This window comes from Dermacentor andersoni, chromosome 7 (assembly GCF_023375885.2).
Source record: "Dermacentor andersoni chromosome 7, qqDerAnde1_hic_scaffold, whole genome shotgun sequence".
NCBI classification, from domain to species: Eukaryota; Metazoa; Arthropoda; class Arachnida; order Ixodida; family Ixodidae; genus Dermacentor; species Dermacentor andersoni.
In genome coordinates, this window is record NC_092820.1 from 172,593,892 (window position 1) to 172,608,059 (window position 14,168).

The 14,168-nt window shown below is 42.6% G+C and overlaps 1 protein-coding gene across 2 annotated transcripts in view; it reads left to right on the top strand.

The window, feature by feature from the left end:
- The window catches only part of LOC126533013 (proteasome activator complex subunit 4A-like), a 115,054-nt gene that overhangs the window by 56,501 nt on the left and 44,385 nt on the right, over nucleotides 1-14,168 (top strand). For both annotated transcript variants that reach the window (XM_050180199.3, XM_055071695.2), the window contains exons 19-26: nucleotides 2,646-2,701; nucleotides 3,745-3,810; nucleotides 3,866-3,921; nucleotides 3,986-4,084; nucleotides 4,683-4,745; nucleotides 7,082-7,177; nucleotides 7,244-7,567; nucleotides 11,894-12,003. In XM_050180199.3, the coding sequence (XP_050036156.1) occupies nucleotides 2,646-2,701; nucleotides 3,745-3,810; nucleotides 3,866-3,921; nucleotides 3,986-4,084; nucleotides 4,683-4,745; nucleotides 7,082-7,177; nucleotides 7,244-7,567; nucleotides 11,894-12,003 (870 nt within the window). The remainder of the gene's footprint in view (nucleotides 1-2,645; nucleotides 2,702-3,744; nucleotides 3,811-3,865; nucleotides 3,922-3,985; nucleotides 4,085-4,682; nucleotides 4,746-7,081; nucleotides 7,178-7,243; nucleotides 7,568-11,893; nucleotides 12,004-14,168) is intronic.

Genomic DNA, 14,168 nt, shown 5'->3' on the forward strand with positions numbered 1-14,168 from the left:
ATCCCGTCAACCTGCCGGCCGTTCTGCACCAACTTTTTCGCCTGGCTCTCTTGTATGGCTTTGGGTACCCGCTACTACACCCGGCCTTTCCTCAAAACTTGTCGCAACATACCTAGGACCCTACCGCGTTCTGGAGCAAATGTCCTCCGTCAATTGCATCGTGGAGCCCCTCACGCCATTGACGGACCTACGCCATCGCGGCCGCGAACTTGTCCACATCTCTCGCATTAAGCTGTACTACGACCCAATAGTAGTCTCGTCGCCTTAAGCCGCCAGGATGGCGGCTTTTTCTGCGGAGGGCAATTGGAACGAAGAAGAGTAGCCTGCCTGTGTCACAGCACCATCACTACCGGCATGAGCTCGTGGTTGCTGTCTTTCGCCGAATGCTTGTGACGGCTACCCGTTCGTGCCCGTTGCTAATAAATCTCTTAGCAATACATTCATTATGTGTATTTTGTAAAGGAGTATTGTAAGTGAAAACACATAGAACAATATGAAGTGATGATGCACTGAATACAAACTTTGCAGGACTTAAATTTATTGGAAGGCTTTATGAAAAATTTTGTACACTCTTTGGTCACATAGTCCCGATTTGTATAAGGGGTAGGAGAACAAATATTGAGCATACGTTTTGCTCATGTGGCCCATACTGTTTGTTCCAGTTGATTCGAGAAGCGGTAACAGTGGGTGATTTTAGAAATGATGCATCGAGTGACACAGAGAATGCTCTTAAACTTCAGGAGACATCTCGGAAATGGGATCAGTAGGATGGATGGCTCAGTCTCGCAGCATGACAGTGAAAAGTTTAAAGAATTAAGAATGAATGTGCTTACAACAATTCAGCTGTCTGGTATGTATGAACGAATGCCTGAGAGCTTTTGCTGTGCAGCTTATATTGTGTCAACTTGGGGAGAAGAAGACGACTGACAAATGGTAGGTCAATGTGTAGGTTGTACTGGCAACCAGAACCACACAAGAAAGACCGAGTGCTAGTGGAAAACTGATCAGGTGACACCCCTTACATAGCCACTACTACTTGCACAACAGTTGTCACCAGCAGTAACTGGTACAGTCAAATCCACTTATAATGATACTGGTTTTAAATCTATCAGATATAACAATGAGTGGCCGATGCACCGTCAACATTTGTATGGGTTCTATGGCGAAATAAACCACTTACTACAATGCTCCGGTGCCACGTTATCAGTTATAACAACTAAATCTGGCTACTGAGTACACTTGGCAAACGCAAAAAGAAAGCTCATTCCTTGGGGGTGAAAAATGTGAGCCGCCGCATCTGCCAGTGTGCCGTGCATCCCACAAGGTGCACCTTCGTCGCATTGCCAGCCTCATGCACCTCTTGTGCAGTTCATTCATGTATCGGAGGGCTGAAAGGGAAGACAGGAGAGGGGCAATGCGTAGGGCATTGCACAGGGCAGTGCGACGAAGGTGTGCCACAAAGGCAAGTGTGGTAAAAGTATGTGGCACACAGGTGAATGCGGCAGCTGTTCTCCTTTTCTTCTTTCCCTGTATATTGAGTTTTTCTTCTCAGCGCAGACACTCAGTAACCTCATTTAATTGCGTCATGGGAGCATGCGTCATGGGAGCAATGCGTCATGGGAGCATTGTAGTTAGTGGTCTATTTTACCGTAGAACATACTAAAAAGTTCACAGTGCCAGGGCCTCCCATTTGTTATGTCCGAGTATTGTTAAAACCGGTAGTGCTATAAGTGGGTCTGACTGCACTTCTGTCTGTCTAATTAAAATGTTTGGATGTTTGTCCCCGCTGCCTTTTTCGTGCAGCCTGGTTATAACAATTATCAGTTATAACAATGGGATTTTCTTATTTTCCTTGCACTTGAATATTGCTATAAGTGAATTTGTCTGTAACAGTTAAATCTGGCTACAGGGTAAGGTGTGTGTGCCAAAAAAATGAAAAACTGCAAAATTTTGGGGGAAAAGAAAATGCAAGATGCCGCACTCTCCTGCACGAACCATGCCTTCGCCACATCCGCTTTTGTGCCAAGCAACCCACACGGCACACCTTTGTCGCATAACGCTACTTACTGCTGGACTTGGGCACCGACGCCAACACAAGGGTGGAAGGGAGACCTGGTGCAACCTGATTGTAACAACTCTCGGTTATAGTAGTGGGATTGTCTTCGCACTTGACTATTGTTATAAGTGGGCTCAACTGTAGTAATGGTGGCAGTGTCAGCAGGCTATTACTTTCACAATTGGAAAAAAAAAAGAAGAAACGTCTCTTGAAACATGTGCCACGGGCACATCACATAGCAAGTGAGCTGTTTTTCCTTAGAGCTGCTTTGGTTTTGATTCCTTGGTATTTTCACTCAAATGCACATATAGTTCACCTGTAAATAAATCCAATTTGAAAATTAGTAGCACATTTCTATAGTTCTGTAAATTAATAGTAGATTCTTATAGTTGTGTACATTATTGTTCTTGTCTCATTTTTATTTATTTTTGTATGCGTGTGTGTGTGCGTGTGTGTGTGCGTGTGTGTGTGCGTGTGTGTGTGTGTGTGTGTGTGTGTGTGTACAAACACTGTATTGGTTGCTAATGCCAAGTAGTACTAATTTGATGCTGATCATTAATTGTTTGTCTGCCTTTTTCCCTCCTTGCAGACTTGCCTCAAAAGTTCCTGCTCACTTCGAGTACAAGGTCTACCTAGGAATACAATGCAAGTCCCGAGTCATTCTTGTTGAGTCCTTGTTTCGGCCAGCCATTGTACATTGTAGAGTTGGATCGTGTAGAGCAACTGTTCTTAACTGGGAATGCTGAAATGTGTCCGTACTGGACAGGCTTAGTTAATTTTGTATTAAGTCACTGGACATATTGTGAGGAGAAATCGGACACATAGGCAGTCAATTATTGCAGTTTATGATAATGTGCCAATATGTACTGGTGTGTACCTTGAATACTCTGAAACGTTTTGTTTGTGTAAATTGTTTAAGAAGGACTTCTTGAATGTTTCATATATTCAACTTGTATTCGTTAAATTGTAGATTTTGTGATACTGTTTTCAGGTGTAAACCTGCATATGTGAATGTTTATTTTTGCAATTGCTATTTCGATTGAGTTTAATCTTGTATGAATGTATTCTGGTATTACTTTGACTGTTGACTGCATTCTTGTTGCTCTGCCATGTATTTACTTCTGTTGGGCCTCAGGCGCACTAAAACTATACTTTTCTAGCTTTTAGTTTAGGGTCCATTGCTCAATTTGTTGTATGAGAAAAATAAACGCAATTTTTAATACGTTTTTCTAATGTGAATGAGTAGTGGTCGTGAAGCACACAGCGACCATTTTGAAAGTATATGCTGTATAATTTTATTACATGGGTGTTAGCAATGGTTATAACATACTAATTAAATAGATTATTCTTGTAAATTAATAATTAAGAAAACTGGAATCCTCAAAAATATTTTTACAGACCGAAATTGTAAGATAGGAAAGAATTAGAGGTGGCGTGCCAAACAGTGAACCCCTTGTTATAGTCACATTTACAATTATAAGATATAATGAAACTATTTTCGCATTAGATGCTCCTTGAATAAAACAATACTTGGCACTGTGTGTTGAAGGAAATGAGATATTGCTGCACAGTAGGGCAGGCGTCAATTTTTCAGGGCTTGGGCTGTCTTGTTTTACTCGCATTTGGCTGCTGATGCTTATCACTTGTGCTTGTTTTCAAAGTATTTTATTATTATTTTCACCTTGCAGCTGTGGACTTCAAATCTGGAGAAAATGTGCGAAAAGTCATAGCCACCATTATGCGGAAGGTTTTGGGTACGTTTTAGGTTTTTGGTTTACTGCTTGCGCTCATGGACTGTTGGCTTTGCAGACCATACCCTGGAGACTCATGAGGATGACATCAAGTCTCTTTGCCTGATCATCAAGGTAAATCCTAACCAAGCATCACACACTGTGCATTTCAACTGCAGTGCCTCCTCTCACTTTGTAGATCTACCATGAGCTCATGTTCTTCTGGGGAATCCCCAAGGACGATTTCGATACACGGTGGAAGGGGTTCAACATTGTCAAGAAGGGCTTGGAGAACAGGGTATGTTTTAAATATTTGCAAGGTGTAGCTCGTGGTAACGTGCATGACAGGCGGAACACCACCTTATCTTTTGTCACACTGTTGCAAACGTAATTGCACTCCCAATTTTGAAGGTACTAGTAAAGTTCTATTCAGACAAAGGCAAGAAGCTTATTTTATAGTTAAGGCTTGCCATGTCTGATTTCAGTAGCACATGTTTAAGTCAGCCTTTGATTAACGTTTGTAAAGACAAATTGTCATGTTTGAACCTGTCGAGAGTGAACATGTGTGTACATGGTTGACAGGTTAGCACTGCCATCCCCAGAGCATGTGCAGATAGCTTTTGTTTTCGTTCTGTTTCTCTAAAGTGCGAGCATTCAGTTTTCACTCAGTGTCTGTGTTGTCCTTTTTGATCATCTTGTGTCCATGCTTCTTGTGCTTGCCTTTTCAAACCATGAATGGAGGTTGTCAGTAGAAAGTGGTGAGTCAGAAAAAAGAAACATAGGGACAAAGTCAAGTTAATATAAATACAAATTTATAAAAGCCAATTTATCACTTTAGCACATTATAGAACCAGCGCATACAAATCATCGCTGTCTCGCCATCTTTCTCATTGCAGCTGGCCAGGCACAAGCAACACATCCGAGCTCTACTAGTGGACAGGGCGCAGCTGCAACAAGAGGCAAGTTCATCGATTGTCATATTTACTTTATTTTAGCATCACAATTCGAAGGGTACCCATGTTGAGGGCCATAAATGTATAAAAGCCGCAGAATGGCTTGACAAGGCCCATGGTCCCTTTAACTTGGCACAGGCAGTCTTGACATAGATCATGAGGATGGGTCATAAGGATGGGTCATAAGGATGAGTCATGAGAACTGGCCATGACAGACTGCTGCATGGTTTACTTAAGAAAAGTTGTAACTCCTGCAATCATGTACTGCTTCTACAGACTTGTTTTCACTGCTGTGCTGGAGCTAGGGACTTTGAGAGGATTACAAAATAATGCGCATTAAGCTTTTTTCTCATAGCCTTTACTCAAAGCTCACGTGCTATCTGATGCCTGCGGTAGAAAGGATGTTCTACATCCACTCTCACGGCCGTGAGTTATGCCACACGCTAACACTTCCAGGGTTAACCCGCCATGGTTGTTCAGTGGCTATGGTGTTGGGCTGCTGAGCACAAGGTCGCGGGATCGAATCCCGGCCACGGCGGCCGCATTTCGATGGGGGCGAAATACGAAAACCCCCGTGTACATAGATTTATGTGCACGTTAAAGAACCCCAGCTGGTCAAAATTTCCGGAGTCCGCATGCCTCATAATCAGAAAGTGGTTTTGGCACGTAAAACCCCATAATTTAATTTTTTTTTTAACTTCCAGGGTTATATCTAGTGGCCCAAAAGGGGATAGGAAAATGGCATCGCAGTAGCTTAACTGGTAAGAGCCTCGCTCATGTAATGTGAAGACATGAGTCTGGATCCTACCTACGGAAAGTTGCTGAGCTTGCACTGAGCAATAAAATGCTGTTGCCTATTGCCTTGCCTATTGCCTTGGCCCATAGGCAGCGAACCAAGCCTGCTGCCTATAAGCCAAGGCAGCAGGCTTGGGTTTATTGTGTTATAATTATATAAAATAAGAGATGCAATTTTTCTTTTTGTGAGATTGCAAGATGTTTGGTCAGTGTCCTTAAATCATAGTTTCAAGTAGCACTTCTTTATTTACTTTCAGGTGTAGCAGTATAACATTTCATGAGTACTTGAGGTGTTATGTTGTTACTTTCTTTTTCTTTTTGTTCGCCTAATACATTGAAACCTCGTTAAACCGTAGTTGGCCGGAGTTCGCAAAAAGTACGTACTAAATAGTAGTACTGCTTAACCGAAATAGCATGAGACGAAACTAACAGTGCGATGAAAGGGGGAAAAGACATGCAGTATTTATTCACTTTGCGTGACAAGATTGTTATTTTTGTTTGATGCCGCAGCGGCCTAGCAGCAAAGACAGCGGCCTCAAACTTACTGAAGCTGCGAGCCAGCTTTTCAGCCAGCCCCCTCTTCTTGGCAAACACTCGCATGGCAGATTCCTCGTTGGCGTTGCATGTTCTCCGTGCACATGGGCGGTAGTACTGCAGAAGTCGCGGGGCACCTTTTTCATTGCGGCATGCTGTTCTTGTCACGACAATTACATTCATGAGGCTGACGTAACGCACAGCTTCTGCTACTGTCGGGCCTGAATCACCCGTGCTGTCACTTTCTGTGTCGTCCTCATCACTGTCGCTAGTCGACACTTCAGCAACAACAGAGGCAACGATGGCGAAGAGTCGAACCTCGTAGCCAATCATCTCTTCGCGGTCGCAGCAGCGCTGCCAAGCAACTTCTTCGCATTCCAAATGTCGCACATCGGGGTCAACAGTAGATACCTGTCGCGTGCCAGCGCCAACTTCTTCGTATCACATTCGATAGCACGAACTATGTCAAATTTTTCTTCTATGCTAAGCACCCGGCATCCTTTTTATCCGAGCTTTGGCATGACAGGAGTCCTTGTTTGCACGACGCCACAACGCTCTCTGGCGTAGTTCTTTATTCTATTGCATGGTGCCAAAATGATGTTGATGTGGCTGCATGCGCAAATACACAGGGCACTTGGAAACCGTTGTTCTGATCTCTTAGGCTTGTTGTCCTGCCGGGCCACCCGATGGATACGACGCATCGCCGTGTTTGCACAACAAAAAGTGGGAACACTACGTGTTAGCCGATACGTATGCAATAAGCTGGTACGGTTTGTGCTGATACAAAACACATCATGTTCAATGGCCACTGAGTCGGGGATTTGACTTCACTACTTTTAAAACGAAACTGCTGTTTAAGCGAGTACGATTTAACGAGGTTTTACTGTACTACACGAATCAGATAACCTGCTGTTCAGTTGTTCCACACTAACACCAGCCCATTACTGGACTGACTCAATCGGTAATTGTGTTCCGGTCTGCCTTCATGGTGTCCCGATTTTTTTTCCATGCAGATGCGTGTTCTGAGCCGCCACCTAAGCTATTTCACAGAGCTACACCAGGACCTGATGTTCGACCTGTCGCGCCTTGCCACCAGCCACTACAGTGAGGTAAGTTGCCTGCACGAAATGCTGAGCTTGGTTTTTGTACAACATGTGCTCCACCATTGGGTGCAGGTGCGAATTCAAGCACAGGAGGTGCTGGGCAACTGTGTGCACAGTTACCCTGGCTCGCACACTCTGCTCCTGAAAGGACTGCTGCAGCTGCTGACACCAGAGCGCACCGAAGTGACACACGAACAATTCAAGGGCGCCCTGTACACTCTGCTCGGAAAGAAGCAGCGAACAATGCTTGTCCTGTGTGACTGGCCATTCTTGGGATCCCTGTGGCCTGCACTGGTCGGGGCACGGCACTCCGAGAAGCCGTCCATCATCTGGCTCCTGGAGCACATCCTCGAAACGCTGCAGAAGCACCTCGAGACCATCCAGCTGGCGCTTAAGGTGCAGAATTGCCACATGCTTGTGATGCCACACTGTCTCAATCTGTTCTTTCACTCCTGAGTGTATTGTGCTATCTGAACTTAACAATGTACCAGCTGGCCTAAACATGTGCCCTTCAGGAAGGCAGATGATGACAAACATTGAAGAAAACGTGACATGGTAACTGCTATAGAAGAGCAAGTAACACGGTAGATGTGTGAAAGACTGGCATAGCCTGTAGTCATAGGATGGGGTAACATGATTTGCTAACGGTTGTAGTTATCTCATATCCTAAGGCAATTTAGATCAGTTGATGGTGATTGCAATAATTTGGGAACTTACTGTGTGCATTGCATGCAGTTTGATAAGACAGGCAACCTCCTTAAAGAGGAACCTGCAACAATTGTGACATGAGAATGATTGATGCATAGGGCCTATTCATGAGTGCAGAAACACAAAACTGATAACAGTGCAGAAAAAAATCTGAAATGGCAAAGGATAAGAAGATGCATAAGACTTGTACGATTCGTATAAAACCTGAAACGATTCGTTAAAGCATGTGTACGATTCGTAAAATATGCACAAACCTTTCTTGTAAGTGTGTGTTGCTTGTGGTTATATGCATAAATCATACTTTTTCATTGTGGGATGCAGTGTAGTATTCAGTCACCCATGTTGTGTGGGCTCAGCTTATCAATCTGTTGCTTGACATTGGGTTTAAGTTGGGTTATTTGCTGGGTTGTCGGGCTTTTGGAAAGAGTGTTAGGGCTTGTATGACTTTAAGGGTGCAGGAAATAAACATAAACACTGATCATGACTGGCAATTTACTTTGTTTCATCGTAGCGCAGTTGCCTGCAGTCTGTAATTATTGTGAGTATGCAAAAAGGGATTTTTCAGACCAAATCTAATCAAATATTGAATAGTTTTCTAATACTTTTTGACTAATGAACAGTCATTATCACAATTAATATAAAACAGTGTTCACACCCTAGTATTCTTCCAGTTAGCAAGCTACTGTCATTACATAGTTCATTATGAAGGTTTAGTTCTCATGTTTTACCACATTTGTATGATTCTACCATGCCACCAATTGTAATGCGCAGTTATATTACCACCCAAATATATAAAAAAGATAACTTGGCGCCGATTCTACCACGCACATCAAGTAACGAAACCTGGGTCAATGCGTACTGTGTTGAAACAATATTATGGAACTTACAAAGGCACACAGACACACACACACACCCAGTTGAATCTTAGCGGCTAGTCGCTATTGGATTCCGACGTCACCTCCTCTTCGCTATTTACCGACCACAGAAACTCATCTTCAGTTCCATTTAATGCATTAGAAATGCCACACTCCTTGAAGGCTTGCCGAGCCACCATCTGTGGGAGGGCATTCCACGCGCCATGGACCCGCTTTGCTATGTCTCCAAGTGTCACTTTCTTCAGATAACCCATTCGATGGCAGTATTACTAGCTACCTTGCATTGAGTTTTTTAGTAAGAATCGGTTTTGTTTTTTATTGCGAATAGAATTAGTTACATTTGTAATGCGCATGCAAATTTGAATGCACCTTTCATTCAAAGAAAGGTACGCGTTACAATCGTGCAAATACGGTATGTCTATACTATGCCTGCTGGGGTGAAAGTATATCATACTTTTGCTCTAATTCTATGTTTAATTGGGCGCAGTTCATGCTTTGCAATAATTGAAAGGTGTTACAAAAATATTTGCATTTACAAATAGTGACTACTGTGGGGCCCCATTGATGTTGCGTTTTCCAGGCTGCTACGTTGCGTTTTCGTGTTCCCGCCCTAAATCCCAATGACTCCTATGTATTATGTTCCCATTTGATACAGCAGCATTCTGTAATATTCCCTCATCTTACGTTGCATTTGAATATAGCCATCACGTAAATAAACGGTGCAGGAAGAAATTGTCTCTCGCACGTTACAACAGGCGACCAATTCGTTGCAACAAGCGATTGAAATTGAACAATTTGCACAAGCCAGGTACTGCACAAACATTGGGAGAAAGTATGCATAGATCAGTTGGCGAAGCATCTGAAAAAAATGGGCGTCGATTAAAACCTACCAGTTTCCAAGGGAGGGTCAGGGTGGCTTGAGGTGGGGAGGGCTACGCTCGTTTGTGGCATCAGCTGATGAGGTCAGTTCGTGGTACCAGCTTGTGTGACGGGGATCACTGCTCCTGCAAGGAGCAATGGTGAGTGGCTATGAGTAAGCCTCGATGGGATGCTCCCTTGGGTGTTGTCGCCGCTGACACTGGTGGCACGATTTCCCCATGACAAAGGGCCTCTCTCGTTGTTGGTGAAATGAAACTGTGAGAAGAAAAGCATAGTGCCATGCAAGACGAGCTGTGGAGCGATGGTGGCTACAATATGACACCATAGTAGCCTGTGTCATCTGTATGGAAACAAAGCACACTACTCACAGCATTCTCTTCCTAATATAAACCGCGTATCTATATATATTTATAATACAAAATATTGACGCATGAAATGAAAACACGTATAGAGCTGCACTCAAATTTCGCATTATGGAGTGTCGTAATCGTCAGTGAATTTTTTTACACGGTTTCTTTAAAAACGTATCAACGGGGTTCTGCTCTGTTTGATTCGAAGACCGAATCAAAGAGGACACTATTCGATTCGTTATTTTAAAGTTTTGAATATTTGCACACCCCTAGTAATTCTGCTCTTGTTGTGTGCTACTTCCTGTCTTCACCTACATTGTACATTTTTCAAAATAAGTCATCAGATGTTTGTCGAGACTCATGTCATTTTCTATTGTTCTGGTTGAGTCTTGGTGCTATTTCCCCCATCCACAAAAAGAGAAAGGAAACAATAATCGGTCATAGAAGTGCCACTTTGTTGAAAATGGAGAAATTTAGCTTGTCCGTAAACTAGGGGTGTTCAAATAGTGAAGCTGTGGTAGCTCGGTTGCCAATGCACTTTGCTACTGAATAGGAGGGCACGAGTTCTTTCCCTGCCGTGGTGGCTGCATTCCAACGGGGGCGCAATGCAAAAACGGATCAAAATTAATCTGGAGACTCCTACTTCAGCAGGCCTAATAATCAGATCATAGTTTTTGTACATAAACCCCTGAATTGAATTATATATTTCAAGTAGTGCAATTTCTTAATTGAATTCAGATAATCAAGAAAAAGTTCCAAATACTGAATACTTGGAAATACAGTAGAACCTCGTTATAGCAAAGTTGCATCCGACAGGAAGATACCTTCATTATATCTGACATTCGTTATAGACAATATTTGTTACTTGCTGATATCGATGGGAAATATTTCATATTTACTTTCTTATATCCAATAATGTGTTATATCCATGTTTGTTACATAGCAGTTTGACTGTACCATTTTCTCAATTCTAAACAGAGCGAAATAAAAAGGTTTTGTAATGCCTTTTTGGTATACGCAAGCATATTTCTAGGGGTGTGCAAATATTTGAAAATTTCAAATATTATTGAATATTATATTTTTAATATTCGTATTCGACTCGAAAACTAGGTATTCGAATATATTGCTGGCTGTGTAAGAGCAAACATGGTTCTTAGCTTTTATTTCTATCTAATCTAAGATAGTGTTTCTGATTTTGTGCCAAATTTTGCGATAATTTCATGCTGCTGGCAAAATTTCACCTGTTTAATATGCTTGGCCACTGAATGTATAAACATTGCAAGAAAGCCAGCCTCTCAGCAGCAAGGGGCATGGGCTTGCGAACAGTGAGGGTGCACTCTTTTGCAGGTTCCACTCCCAATCTTGAGCTTATTGATTGATAGCAAATATGATGACTGACGACTGGTCAAATGCATCTGAGTTTACAGGAAATTGCTGCGGCATAATAACGCACAGGTTGGCGACAACAGACGACTAGCAGAAATTACTCAATTTTCCAAAGCTAACATGAGCGAAATACACAATCTTTTTGTATAACGACTTACTAGTTTAATTTTTTTTACCAATTACAATGTAATTGCAATGTTCCAACATGTTAAAATAAACCAACTTGCTAATAAATGCATTTTCATATCATTTTTTTATATTTGATTCAATATTCGATGCTAAGTATTCTTATTCGATTCGTATTTATTCAACAGTTTGACATTTGCACTCCCATACATATTTCATCATTTTATACATGACGCTGTGCTCAAATGGGCATCAGGTCAGTTGAGCACATTGTAAATGAGAAACGACAGAAAGGTGATCATACAGGTGGGAGACAGCTGCAGTTATTCATATTTAATCTCACTTTGGTTTTCTCAGCACTGACTTACATGCCCATTACATGCCCTTTGTTCCTTCAGGTGCCAGCATCCTGTTTGGAATGTGCACAGAAACTCGCACTCGCCGCATCTGCCGAGGAAATGTCTGCAGCTGTGGAAGCTGAGGAGCAGTGCAACAACAGTGCAAAAAAGTAATTGCCACAGAGGTTCAGTGCATTAAGAGGAGATATGGGGAGGGTGTATGCTAGCCTTCTGCTGAGTGTTCGAACTGATCTGTTTCTCATAACCATAAGTGGTTTGCAGTGTCTAATATTTTCCAATTGAAATCTCTATTGTAGCTCTGTGCATAAAGAACATCTTGTTTTCTTTTAATTTTCCTGACCAGATTGTAATTGAGTTTTTCTTAGATGTAAATTGAATCCATCTGGATGGCCCTGCATTTGGGGAATGTAACCTGCAGCTAATTACGTTTCAAGAGATAAATTCAATGTGGCTAACAGACAGAGGGAAGAAAGGAACACATTGACATATCACTCATGTCACCATGGGCCTTTCATTTTCGTTGGCATGCAGAATTCTCAATAACCCTTACCAATCAGCTCTGTATACCCTACTTCTATATGGTGCTTCTCCAGTTAGCTAGAACTGTTGCAGGTAATATAACGAGGTTAAATATACCTGTGATATTTTGCTACCAAACTCAAATTTATTATTAATCAGCTTCTATATAAGGCCATTAACAAATTAGCACTTAAACATGATTAAGGTTTTCAGACCAGTTATCTTTGAAGGCCTAGCCCATTAGTGCCCAGTATACTTTTGAAAGTAAAGCACCATTTTCGTTTGTAAATAGTTAAAGAAGAAACATACCATTTTCTTTAATACGCCATTTTGCTAAGAAAGGTCTAGCCAAGATGACCACATTGCAGTCTTTTGCCAGCTGCATGACGTCTTTGATCTATTCATGTCCAAACTTGGAGAAGTGCTGAACGTAGCAGGCATTGCTGTGGGCACACCGTGTTTATTTTTTGTCATGCTCAGTATTGACTTTTCAAGCTGATTTTTGTATGTAAGATTTAGAAGAGAATGTCATAAATGATGAATACATGACATTCTATATATGTAACAATGAATCTTTATAGCATCGCAAGAAAATGAATGTAGGTGGACTTTATAAACTACACTGTACCTATGTGTATGCGAGCAGTGTTTACTTGTTCTCGAAGCACATACAATGTGTTTTTACCTGTTTTTAGGCAAAATATTTTTTGCTGGCTAAAAAATCTTCAGAGACAGTTGCAAGTATAAAGAGATAATAAGGATCACATCAACGTTGTTACTATTCCTCCTGGCCCCTTTCTTGCCTTCAACAATGCCATGTATTCACAGTTGATGAAGTAGCAAACAATGTAGCTAAAAATTTAGATAGATAAAATATAATTTAAGATATTTTCTGAACATTTTATACAAAACAGATTATTTGGGCATAATTTCATTAAAATTGCAAAATAGGTGCGAGGAAACAGAAAAGGACAAGATTGATGTATATTCCTCGGCGAAGTGAAATGAGCTATGCAACAAAAATAGGGTAACTAGCATTCGGGAACCAGTGGTGGCCCCCATCTCATATTAGGTCAGGTAATGCTAACAAAATAGTTGCCTAGCAAATCGTACAACAGGATTATAGTGTAAGAAATTGGCTTTCTTCGCAGTTGTTGCCAGTGGCGTAGCAACAGCGGGGGCCGGGGGGCCATGGGCCCCGGGTGCAAGGGGCCAGACGGGGGGGGGGGGGGGGGGGTGTCATATACGCCTGAAGACACCCCTCTTTCCGCCGGCTTGACTGGGCGCAAATTGCAAAGAATGCTCCGGTATCCAGTAGCCCGAGCTCATGCACCCGATGCATTGCGCCGCTGAATTGTCGGCTGCAGCTCTATCAACACCTCACGAAATAATTGCACGAATGTGCAGGCTAAAAAATTTAATTCGCGAAATGGTCGCTAAACTACTCGCCTTAGCGGAACGTTTCATGTGGGGTGCGCTCGTGCTGTGCGTTCATGCTGGGAGCAGGAGTCTCTAAACATACAGTGAGGCGTTGTAAGGCGTTGAGGCTCTTGGGACCCCCTTCCGTTCAGAACGCGCAGCGAAGACGAACAAAGACAGCAGCAAGAGGGCGTTCAACCAGCGCGCCCGGCGCTCGCGTTTACGGCAAAGCGTTCGTTGAGAGCGACGTTGCATAAGTGGGGCCGTCAAAAGTCGCGAATGGGATTCTCTGGATCGTCTTTAGACTCGGTTCGGCCGAAGAGTTTGGCGGCGTATGACTCGACAGGCTGTAGTCGCGGGCCCGCCGCGATGTCCG